This window comes from Lathamus discolor, chromosome 3, assembly GCF_037157495.1.
Source record: "Lathamus discolor isolate bLatDis1 chromosome 3, bLatDis1.hap1, whole genome shotgun sequence".
Classification (NCBI taxonomy): domain Eukaryota; kingdom Metazoa; phylum Chordata; class Aves; order Psittaciformes; family Psittacidae; genus Lathamus; species Lathamus discolor.
Window position 1 is genome coordinate 10,842,943 of NC_088886.1, and position 12,349 is coordinate 10,855,291.

The 12,349-nt window shown below is 52.3% G+C and overlaps 1 protein-coding gene across 1 annotated transcript; it reads left to right on the forward strand.

The window, feature by feature from the left end:
- The first annotated feature begins 367 nt into the window (after nt 1-367).
- Nucleotides 368-10,218, forward strand: LOC136011524 (fatty-acid amide hydrolase 1-like). Its single transcript, XM_065673425.1, has 15 exons — nt 368-691; nt 1,777-1,890; nt 2,510-2,653; nt 2,966-3,099; nt 4,275-4,481; nt 4,881-4,921; nt 5,451-5,575; nt 5,790-5,915; nt 7,047-7,144; nt 7,554-7,650; nt 7,942-7,982; nt 8,626-8,665; nt 9,209-9,317; nt 9,640-9,785; nt 9,878-10,218. The coding sequence occupies exons 1-15, from the start codon at nt 521-523 to the stop codon at nt 10,004-10,006; spliced, it is 1,722 nt and encodes a 573-aa protein (XP_065529497.1). The 5' UTR covers nt 368-520; the 3' UTR covers nt 10,007-10,218.
- The last annotated feature ends 2,131 nt before the right edge of the window (nt 10,219-12,349 follow it).

Consider the following 12,349-nt stretch of genomic DNA (forward strand, 5'->3'; position numbering starts at 1 on the left):
GGGGAGGTGTCTGGTCTCTTCTCCCTAGTAACAAACGACAGGGCAAGAGGCAGCAGCCTCAACCTGTGCATGGAGAGGTTTAGAGTGGATATTGAGAAATATTTCTTCACCCCGAGGGCGATGAGGCATTGGAACAGGCTGCCCAGGGCAGTGGTGGAATCACCATCCCTGGAAGCGCTAAAAACACGCGTAGATGAGGCTTTCAGCGACACGGTGGACTCGGCAGTGCTGGGGTAGCAGCTGGAGTTGATCTCACAGGTCTTTTCCGATTTAATCGATTCTATGACTCTATAGAGCCGCCCATCACAGCGAGCGCTGCACATTCACCCAAAGCCTTTCCTGCTCCTGCATCTCCTCCCTCGCTACTGCCGAGTCAGCAAACGGGTTAAATCCCTTCCCACGGAGCCCCACCTCTCCCGGCCGGGATCCTCCCTAGGTTTTCCCTCCCTCTTCCCCACCTCCTCCAGCCTCGGTGCCTCGGCGCTGGTGGCCGGGTCGGTGGGCGCCGGGCAGTGCCGCCATGCGGCCGCCGCTGCCCGCCGTGCTCTGCTGCTCGGCCGCCAGCCTCCTGCTGCTGCTGCTGCGATGGCGGCGGCGGAGCGGGCTCTGGAGGAAGGTGAAGGCGGCGCGGCAGAGGCAGGAGCGCAGCCTGGTGCAGATGGAGATGGCCGTGCAGCGCTTTCGGGAGCAGGTGGGTGCGGCGAGCCGCGCTTCTCCCTTCGACACCCGGCTCCTCGCCCTTCCCTTTAGCGTGCCCGGGGCAGGGGGGTGTCCGTGCGAGGGGCAGCTGCCGCGCTGATGTGGAGCTGTTTGGGATTTAGTTACTGTTTTCCCGTCCTAAATCCATGTGGGCGCGCACCCGCACCCAGCGATGCAGCGATCTCCTCTCGTAGCAGGGATGGGGGAAACGCGCCCTGGGGCAGCCGGTGCGCTGGGGACACCGGCACGTAGTAACCGGCACCGAGGAGAGGGAAATCACCGCTCCTTGTCTGAGAGCTTCCCGGTGGGAAGCTCGGCCTGGCTGCTGAGGTGGCGACAGAAGGGGTGAGGCAGTGTGCTGTCGATACAGCAGTCACGCAGCCTGAGGACTCTGCCCGTGGGGTCGCAGGGGGTGAGGATGTGATGCCCTTAGTGCCCAAAACTCTTGCTCAACCTCGCTATTCCCATTGCAATCCCATCGTACTGCTTGGCCTGTGGTTGGAGTGCGCCCACTCGGTTCAGAGTCCAGCTTGGGGGATGAGGTTTGATGTTTTTTCTCGTGGTGTTTAGCTGGTGGTGAGTAAATCTCTGCTGACCCCTAAAACAACCCCTTTGCTGTCAGCTGAGGGGCTCCCTGTTTTGAACGCTTCCCTGTAGGATATCTTGGTGATGCCAGGAGAAGAGTTAGCTCCAAGCCTGCTTTTATTTCTTGCTGGAGCAATACCTCTAACCATGCTGCCAGTTCCCACTGTAATTCAGCAGAGACCAATTCCCTCAGGCCTGGACAAGACCAGTCTGAACAAGGCTGCACAAAAGGCTTTCTCTTAAACAGCAGGTACTTGGTGGAGCCAGTCTGGTGAGAAAGACAAGGCTTTAGAAAGCCTGGGCTACTGCTGGCCCTGCAGGTTTCATGTCATGCTCACTGTTAGGAGGAGGATCATAGCTATGAGGCATAGATTGCATTTGACCAGTAAATGGCAGATGTTTTTGAATGGGTTACAGTGTGCACCAAGGGGAGAGGAGGAGCCCATCAGTCGGGGTGGAGGTCTGTCATTGACTGTTCAGCTTTTCCCTTAGCATCCTTCTGTGAACGTGGTCTCCATCCTCAATCTGCCTTTGCCGGAGCTCACCAAGAAACTCCGGGATGGCTCCCTACCTCTGGAGCACGTCTTCTATGCCTATGTGGGCAAGGTGAGCAGCAAGGGTGGTGGGCAGCATCTAAACACACAGTGGGGCTGGCTTTTTATGATGCTGAGCACTTGTTCACTGGTTCATGCTTTTCTGTGAGTGAGGAGAGAGCTGGGCATCTCGCTGCCACAGCTCTCAGCTTGGTTCGGAGCAGAAGGGAACGGCAAGTTCAGCATCTGGGGGGCCCACACCTTCCTAGGGGCAGATATAGCTGCAAAGCGCTGCTATTGTTTCCAAATGGGTTGTGAAATCCCGAAGACTCAATGTCCACTTTCATTCTCTACTTTTTCCACAATGCCCTGATCACCTCCTGGATTCCCATTTTGGGGGTTATCATTTTATACCACCCTAGAAGCTCAATCAAGAGAATAGCCTTTGGTATCCTGCCGGGCTGACTGCTTCTCTTCATCACGCACCAGATGGTGCTTTGGGCCTTCCTGTGTCCAGGGAGCATTTTGGAGTTTGGCATGAAAATGTCTTGGAAAGGAACAGAAAGTCTGCCCTGATACAGACTGCCCAGATGGGAAGGTGGAAAAGGGGAAGCGTCCTCTGCAAACCAGAAGGTTGGTCTGTAATGCTGCAGGCTGTGTCTCACCTATGGGCTTTGTCTGCTTTCCCCAAGGCCCTGCAAATGGCCACAGAAACCAACTGCATCACAGAGTACCTGCAGGAAAGCGAGACCCAGGTCCAGAAAGCGAAGCCAGTGGGAAAGGTGGGCTTGCTCTATGGGGTGCCTGTCAGCCTCAAAGACTCCATCGACTGCCAGGTAACCACGTGTATCCCGACATCCCTGAGGTTGGGAGTTTGGTGGCAGGGGAAGGTTTGACCTCAGCATCTGGCTTGACCTTGTCATAGCTGATGTGGGAGGGCATACCCTGGCAGGTGATGGTGTTTGCTGCCCATCTCCCATATAAGCCAACGGAGAAGGCTGACTGGATTTACTACCAATACATGATGCAATGTGTGTATGATGGATGGGTTGTTGGAAATGCATGCGCAAGCTTTTATATGTATGTAAATCTGGTGTTGGGGAAATTGCAATCCTCCATTTGGAAACTTCATTTTCCTGTGTTCCCAGGGTCATGATTCCACATTAGGGTTTATAAAAAACATCAATAAACCTGTGGCAGAGGACAGCGTGTTGGTGCAGGTGCTCAGGAGGCAGGGGGCAATTCCATTTGTCAAAACCAACGTTCCCCAGTCCCTCATCAGGTAGGTGGGCACTCCGTTCCTTCAGCGTGGTGGCACCTCTCCTTCCCTCACCTCAAGTGAGAGCTTCTATCAAGTCCAATTCTAATTTCCCACTTCTTTTTCAGTAACATTTGGTCCCCATTCTTAGTGTCTTCTAAGTTTCACTTTTAGAAGTGAACACCTTTATGCTAAGGATGAAAATTAACTCTAGCTCCAAATGAAATAAAGGAGAAGAGAGAAATCAGCGCCCTTCTTTCCTGTGCTGGGTGTTTTTAAATCACTTTCTTTTTTCTCTTTAAAATTAACCTCTCATCCCTGGCAGTGTTCAAGGCCAGGTAGGACAGAGCCTTGGGTGGGATGGTTTAGTGTGAGGTGTCCCTGCCCATGGCAGGGGGTTGGAACTGGATGATCTTAAGGTCCTTTCCAACCCTAACTATTTTGATTCTATGCTCCTGTTAACTGTACAGTGCCAACACACATTCGTGGAAGAGGAAGCTAGTTAAGCTAACAACCTTAAATTATCCTGCCCCCAAACCTCCTGCTCTATCTGACAAGACTGATCTTGATGTCATTGATCTGGGGTGAGGTCAGGTGTGCTCTGCTGGACAGCCACCCTGCTACTGCCCTTGGGTCCTACTAAGTGAACTGTGTCAAATGGAGTGGATGACTATTGCCCAAGCTGTATGAAATGCCTTCCTTAAGGTGACACAGCAGTGACTGAACATGTCTAAAAAAGCCATACAAAGAGTTTGCCTCAGGGATTATCAGATTTTCCACCAGTTCCTGGGGGATTCCAATGTTCAAATATCACTGCAGCTGGCATTTGGCGTGTTCCCAAGCAGGGGCTAAGCAACACCTCCCCTCAGGTGGGGTGCGGGCTGCTTTGGATGTCCTGTGGCACTTGGGACCACCTGAATAAGAAGGCTCGCCAGGAGGGTTGATGTATTTGTGCTGACGGAGGGTCTGTCTGGGCAAGGCTTGATGACACTGAAATGAGCTGGCAGTGAATCCAGGTCCTGGGACTGCCATGAAAAGGCTGGTGGGAAGCTTTGGGGAGTTCCCTCAGGCCAAGTGTTATCAATGTAACAACTGGTGATTCACCTAATTACCTTCTGAAGATGGTTCTGTAGTGGCTGGTGTCCATGTCAGATAGCAGCATTCCCCTCATTGCAATCTCTCTCTTGCTCTCTCTTTAGCTATGACTGCAATAACTTAATCTTTGGTCAGACGTTCAACCCGCTGCTCTACACCAGAAGCCCCGGAGGCTCTACTGGTGGAGAAGGGGCACTTATAGGAGGAGGTGGGTCCATCTTGGGCTTTGGGACGGATTTAGGAGGGAGCCTGCGTTTCCCTGCTGCCTTCTGCGGGATCTGTGCATTCAAACCTACTGGGAACAGGCTCAGGTACTGTGAGTAATGTGGTAATGTCTCTGGATGAGACCCACTGTCACCCTATTGACTGCTGTGCTGGGGTGCCCCTGTGGGCAAGGGGGAACTCAGGAGGAACTGCGAAGGGCTTGTTTCTCCCTTCTGCCTGGATGTTTTCTGGGGGCTATATGAAGGGAAGCATTGGTTTCCCCAGAATGGAGATGGGGAAACCTCTCCATCTGCATGCTAAGGGTGGTGGCCTAGGCTGGGTCTCTCTTGGACTTCCCCTTGGCCCTTCCTTCTTGCCAACCTCTGCATCTGCAGAGGGAAGGCAGTGTTTTCATTACCACCTACTACTGCTTAAAGCCTTTCCCTTCAATGAAAACTACCCAGCTGCTGTATTTTGTCTCTTTTTTTTTTTTTTTTTCTTTGCAGTAAAAAAGGAGTAGTTTCTGGTATCCCTGGGCAGAAGGCAGGTAGGAACTGATGGCTGGTCCCCAGGGAGGGCAGGGGTGAGAAGGACCCACAGCTGGCTATGGGGGACCTTTTCTAACCCATTCAGAGAGAGAAGCAGGTTCCCTTTCAGAAAGCCACCCCATGATTCCTGAAAAACTGGAATGTGTATGAGCCTAGAGGAGCTGTTTGTGTAACACACAATCCTCAACACGCCCTGTAACAACCAGATTGCTGTGTGGTGCCTCTGCTCTGTGGGAGGTGGGATTAGCAGTCACAAGGAGTGTCTTACGTTGTCCTTGTGTCGTGATTGACAAAGCTTTTTGTTTCATTTTGTATATCATGAGATGGAGATGTCAGGGCACATTGATGGATAACAGCTCTGGGCCCATAATGATGGGCTTGCTAATAGGAAGATGTCTGTAAGCATCCCCAGCCCAGTTCTCAATGGGGAACACTAGACTAAGTCAGACAATGCCAAGAGGTCCTTCAGGGGCAGGATGTGCCCTTGAAAGACCCCAACCACAAATGCTATCTTCTGATCTCTTCCAGTGACTGCAGCAGTTGGGCCGTTAGCAAAAGATGTGGAAAGCCTGGCTCTGTCCATGCGGGCGCTCCTGTGTGAGGACATGTTCAGCTTGGACAGCTCAGTGCCTCCCCTTCCCTTCAATGAAGAGGTAAAGGATCTCAAAGGAGGCAGAGGTCTCATGAGGAGAGCTGCTGTTGCTCAGGCTGAAAACATCTGTGGCTCACAGGAGACCTCTGGGACCTGTGGGTGGCCATGTGGATAAGAGGAATGCTGTTTTCCAGGCTCACCCTGCAGCAGGTGTGTGCTGTTGACTCCTGATGCCTCTGATATCTATCCAGCTGGAATTCTCCCTTGCTTTGCAGGTTTATTCCAGCACGCAGCCCCTCCGCATAGGCTACTATGAAACTGATTTCTTCACCATGCCAAGCCCTGCCATGAGACGTGCCATTCGGGAGACAAAGCAGCTATTGGAGGATGCTGGCCACACGGTAGGATGTTGTATGAACCCAATAGGCGTGTTGCATCTACCATGTTTTTGGGATCCATGGGTGAGCATCAAGCAAATTTGGCAAGGAAAGGGGGCCTGGGATCCGCTCAGCTTTGATGAAAGTAGATAGCTGCTTCTGGAGAAGAGAAACTGTTTATGCTGCAACTTGATTTCTGTTCTTGGCAATATCTCAGAGCTCTTTAAGTGCTGGTGAACTCAAAGGGGAGCCCACCCCAATACACAAGATGCTGGGGAGTAGACACACTGCTGTGTGACTTGTCTGTACTGTGGGTGCATTTGCTCACACCTTGGCTGAGATCTGCATTCTCCTGGGTGCTGTATGATGTGGGTCCTGAGGAAGTGCCCACAGAGCTTACAGAGAGTCCTCGCAGTGTATGATTACTGTCAGCTCAGCATGTCTTCTGAGCCTGATGGACCAGCTCTCATAGTGGCTGTGACAAGCCGTTGTCCAAGTATTTCCTTAGTCTATTCTCAAGCCAATTTTACTGTTTCTACATCATGGCAAACAGTTGCACAGATCTAATTGCACTTTGCATGGAAAGCCACCTCCTGGTTTTGTATCTGGAGACAAGGACCTAAGGAGAAAATCAAAGGGCAGTTGCAGATGGCCGATCAATATAGGCAAGCAGTCCCATATTGACCCAGACCCATTCCTAGGGCCTCAGGTTTCTGGGATGCTGAGCAGACATTGTCTTCTTGCTCCTCTCTGTCGTCTCCCATGCGTCGAGGCATGGTTGTGGCTGAATGCCCCCCGCCCCTTACCCTTGCACAAGGATCACGAGTGAAGTGGGGAGCACAGACTCATGCTCCCTGTCACCCGCTGCCAGTTTTGGAGGGACCTTTGTGCCTTGGGTCTGCTTGGACATGAGGAAGCCAAGCCCATCCTGTATCTTCTGACTCATCAGTTGTTGCTCAAAGGGAGAACAGTGTTTTCAGGGAAGTGTGGATGGGATGGGGAGGACCTGGTCGCCTCAGATGCAGGAGGGAGGCTTTCCTGAGGGCTTGTCAGGAAATCCTCAGCCCAGCTTGGCCAGCTTAGAGCACTCACTGGCTTCTCTCACACGGCTTGCTTGTGCTTGTGCCACTGACTCCTCTTCTGTTGTCCTTCCAGCTGGTGCCCTTCGAGCTCATGAATGTGGACTATGCGTTCTTTAACTTCTGTGTCAAGGGAGTGTTTGCAGATGGGGGTGCCAGCTTCCTCAGGAAGTTGTAAGTATAGCCTGGAATGGTTCGGGGGGATCAGTGCCTGTCTATTGCCTGTCTATAAAAATTCTCCCTAGGGTCTGGCTAGCATCCGGATACACGTAACAGATCTACTGGATGTAGATAAGCTGATATGCACTGGGATTTACTGGGGAGCTTACTATAAAGTGATTCAGCTGAACCTTGGGTCCCTTTGGGATTGTTACCAGCCTTTATGGATGAAAGGAAACTAGATGATGATATTGCATAAATACTGTGAGAATCAGAGAATGGAGGAAACCTCTCTTTGCCACTTAGCTATGCTGTTCAGAGGGGCTGGCCTGGTGAAAGCTGTGATTGCTTTGCTTTGTGAAAGCTGTGATCTTCTGTGGTTGCTTCCTAACACTACTCAGCTAAATGCCCTTTCCTCTTTCAGCAAAGGGGAGCTGGAGGAAAGCAGCCTGAGGCTGCTCTGGTTGATGAAGTCTCCAAACTGGATGAAAAATGTCCTCTCTTGGATCACCAAACCCTTCGTAAGGTCCATTTCTTTATAGCATAGATGGAATTAAGCAATAAGTGGTGAATACTTTGTCTTCCATTGCAGTAAGGCTTTCCTGTAGATAAGTCACTAAGCGTTGCTTACTCCCTGTGCTTGGACGTACCCAGATGGGAGGGATGCTATTTCTGCTCCTCCTCTCCCCACTTTGGGGAAAACCCTCAAGTCCTGGTTGAGCACTGAGTCAGCAGCTTGTATTTGTGATGGAGCTAACCTGGAGAACAGGCTGGGATTGATTGCTTGCTTTCTTTCACTTTCTCCTCCTCAGATGCCTCGATTTTCAGCCATGCTAGCGAGCATGAGAGCAAAGTGAGTAAATCTGAGCCTGAGCTAATGTGTGAAGATTTGTGTTTGTCTTCTGGAGAGCAGCAGTGTTTGTTGTATCAGGCGTGCTGCCCCAGCTGCATGCATCTGAGAAGGCCAAAGCCACAAGGGTGGGAGCAGTTTATGTCAACACCATAACCCTGCAGGGTTTGGCAAACTGTTCTAATACTGAGGATGAGAATGAGGGTGGAGGCTCACAGCCTCCTGCTTAGGAAATGGATGGAGCCTCTGATAAATGAATACAGTGTCAGCTTCAGCACTGGTTAATACATCTGTCATGCCAGGAGGTAGGGATGCTGTAAGACAGAAAGAAGGTAAATAGAAAGGGAGGGTGGCTGGCTCTTGCTTGCTTCAGTGTTGGGCAGTTACTGGCACTTGTCTGACCAAACCAGCACTGCACCAATCTGCCTTTAGGCTTCAGCCCCCATCATGGGCAGAAGCAGAAATAAGACCCCTGACCCTTCAGAGGGAAGCCAGGACTTTGCCAAAGTCCTCTCTTGTCTTGGCTGCAGCTCCATGAGCACAGCTAGCCTGTGCCCATCTGCTTTTTGATGCTCTTCCCTGCCCCTGAAGCTGGTCTTTGCTGCACTTCTTGGTGCTTTTCATTGCTTTTGTTTATCTTTTTCAGCACAGTGGATCAAGTCTGGAGTCTTCAGCATGAAATTGAGGTAAAGTATTGCAATTTCGGGTTAATTTTGGTTTTATTTCTCTTTGGAAAGAGGCAGATCCAGCACCCACCAAGGTTAGGAGATGATCAAGTCACTGGTGATGTGAGGTAGGAGCATAGGTCACTCTTCAACAGATCTCATTTGGGTGTGCAAGTCCTCAGCACCTTTAAATATTAGGATGACACATAGATACATTCATGATCCTGAATCGGACCTGAACTTGTTAGTCCTACACTTGAAAACTTAGGCCATCAGCTGCAGCAAACTTGCCTTTATTTCTGTTCCCGTTTCCTCAAGACCCATGCCCATGTCCCACATCACCACGTGCCCTACACTCAGTCTTTCCTCCCCTCCAGCTTTAGCAGTGGGGAGGGTGCTTTGTATGCTGGGAGAGCTGTTGGCCAGGCAGCAAAAGGTGGCTGGGTTTTAACAGGATCAGGCCTTCGGGCTGCTCCTGGGGAAGGGCTTGAGAGCCTGGCTGGCTGCCCAGGGACAATGGGACAGTGCATTCACCGCACTGACCAGCAGTGTGTTCCTCCTCAGGAGTTCAGCCAGCAGTTCACTGCCCAGTGGAAGAAGCTGAACCTGGACGTCATGCTTTGTCCTATGCTGGGCCCAGCTCTTGGCATTGGCTACCCTCCGAAGCTCTCAGGTAGGACTGCCAATGGGGGACTGTGCCTCCAGCATGCCCCTGCTATGGCATTCAGCATCAATGAAAAGCATTCCTCCTCCTCCCATCACAGCCCAAGGCCCTGGCCAGCGGTGGGAAGAGCTCAGCTCTTGGGGCATCTGTAACCCAAACCTAGGGCGTAAACCCAGGACAACCCCCCCCCCCCCCGGTTCATTTGGGAGCTAAGGGGAAATCCATCCTGTAGTCCTGGATCCCACCCTGTTAGTGGAAGCTTGTATACGCAGAGAGGGATGAAAGGTTTCCCTGCAGCAGGCTGGCACTACAAGCTCCCTGTTCCCCGCAGTGGCAGTCAGCTACACCATGCTCTACAATGCCTTGGACTTCCCTGCTGGTGTGGTCCCTGTCACCATGGTGACAGATGAGGATGAGGAGGAGCTGAAGGGCTACCAGGGGTACTTTCGGGACTGGTGGGACCGCACCATGGCAAAGGTGAGTGGTGCCAGGTTCTCCTGGGGTACGAGCATCCTCATCCGTTCCGCTGGACATCCCCCTGCCCTCTTCCCCTTCTGTTTGTGCCACAGGCTTTTCGCGGCAGCGTGGGGCTACCCGTGTCCGTGCAGTGCGTGGCCTTGCCATGGCAGGAGGAGCTGTGCCTCCGGTTCATGAAGGAGGTGGAGACGCTCGTCCTGAAGAACAACAGTTTCATCTGAGTCCTGCCTGCTCACCCGGAGCAGGACCCCAGCTAACATCAGTGCAGGACCTCCTTTGGTCTGACTTGTCGCAGGACTCGTGTTCATCCGTGAGGATGCAGTGATGGCTGGGCTGGCTGCTGGCTTTGGGATGCAAGGGGAAGGCAACGGGGGTCCATGGTGGTGGAGCACTTCCTGTCATTGTCCAATACAGTGGATTTTGTAATCAGAAAGGCTGTTATTCCAGGTCTCTCTGTGGGGGGAGGGATGGGAGTGGATTGTAACAACCCTCTCAACACCTCCCAGGGTAGTGCAAGAACAGGGTCTTTCTCTTACAGAGAAACTGAGGCACAGGGACTGGTTTTGTCTGAGATGTTCACACTCCTGCTTAGAATGCTGTAGGAAAAGGGATTTCCCCCTCTGTTCTCAGCTCCCAGAGGACAAAATCCGGTGTTTTCCCTGCTGCCAGAGCAGCAATACGAGGTCAGAGCTCAGCCTGTGTGCAGGCTCTGGCAAGCAGGGAGGGAGCTGGTCCACTTCCCACAGTGCAGGGCTGTTGGCACCCTGCGTGCCATGGAGGGGAAATCTGGAGTGACCATGAGCTCCCATCTCCTTCAGGCACCTCCTGCCACTTTCCCCACAGCAGAGAGGTGTGAAGTGCTTCAGCTCGCGGTATTGCATGTATAAAGCAGCGTGCCGGGGTCGGATGGCCAGCTGCACAGCGTGTCCTGCACACCCTCTCTTCCCATTCAGCAGCGGGGCCGCGCCACGTTTTCCAGTGAGGATTCCAACTCCTGGCAGCCACTGACACCAGGATTGGCAGCACCGGCTGCTCCAGGCAGGTTTCCAAGGGTGCTCTGGGAAGGGATACCACAATGCAAAAGAGTTTTTTTCCAGTGCAGCCTTGCCGCACGTGGATCATAACAAACCTCTGGCAGCATTTCTGTTTGGGGTTTTTAATGCGTTATTGTTTAAAGCAGAGGCATGCAGAAGCATGGGGTCTTCCCAAAGCTTGGCAGAAAGATTTTCCACGTTAACATCAGGAAGAACTTCTTTACTGTAAGAGTGACAGAGCACTGGAACAGGTTGCCCAGGGGGGTTGTGGAGTCTCCTACACTGGAGATATTCAAGGCCCGCCTGGACAAGTTCCTGTGTGATGTACTGTAGGTTACCCTGCTCTTGCAGGGGGGTTGGACTAGATGATCTTTTTAGGTCCCTTCCAACCCTTGGGATTCTGTGATTCTGTGATCCCAGCTTAGGGGAAAGCAGCCCCTAGGACCCTCATCCTTCGTTAGCAAGCTTTGAAAGGAGGAGGGAGTGAGTTCCAGGCATCCCAGGACTGAATGCTATGTAAAGCCAAGACCCAGAAGAGCTTGGGTGAGGTTTGAACCAGTTGCAGGTGCTCCCTGCCCACACAGAAAATGCTGGATGGGGTTTGTCTGTTTGCTATTTAAAACTTAATCCTGGAGGAACTTGTCCCAGCAGAATCAATGCCACCTTCACCCATGCTCCTGGAGAGCCAAGCACTGCATCACTCTCTTTAGTTTAACTGTTCTGCCCCTGGCACTGAGGTGGGCAGGGTGCCGGAGTCAAAAGGATGGAGATACCAATGGAACTGAAGCAGCAAACACACTGGAAGCCCTGAGTGAAGACCTCCAGCCAGCCATGGCACACTGCACTGAGCAGGGCCAAAGATGCTGTGTGGCTTTGGGGATTGAGGCTGCCAAAAGGGACCAGCTGCTGGCAGCTCCCAGGGGGAGGTTGGTGTGAAGGGCAGGGATGGGGCAGTGAAGACCACATCCCCCACAGTGGGCGATATCCACATTGGGTTGTTTGGCTGGTTTTGTCTCTGTCCTGGCCAAACAGGGGGGATCCTCCTCGCCTTTCCAGTAAGCACAAGGCCTTGCTTCTTTCCCAAGCTCCCCTCCCTGATGCCACAGGAATAATCCCGCAGGACATGTCTGTAACAGGCAAGGTAACACGATAGCTTGATGGTCACTGGATTCTGGTCCCCAAACAAAACTGCTGCACCAGACACCAATGATTACCCTGGATGAAGCCTCCTTACAAACTCTGCTAAATGTAGTGCCTGGAGCAGAGCCAGCGTCGCTCCAGATACAGCAATGTTGCCTTGCATCTTGGCAATGATCTTTGAGGCATCCCCACCTCCTTCCTTGGGGGCTTGCCAACCTTTGAGGTTTGGGAGAAGCTTAATTTCTTCAGCCTCTGCTTTCTGCACTAAGCCATGGGACAGTCCCATGCCTCCATGGCAAGGGGCTCATAAGGCTGTGTGGTCCAGCTCCTTTGCTTTCTGCTGGCTCGAACATGGATTAGAAACTGGAGAGCAGATAGGATGCTGGGTCC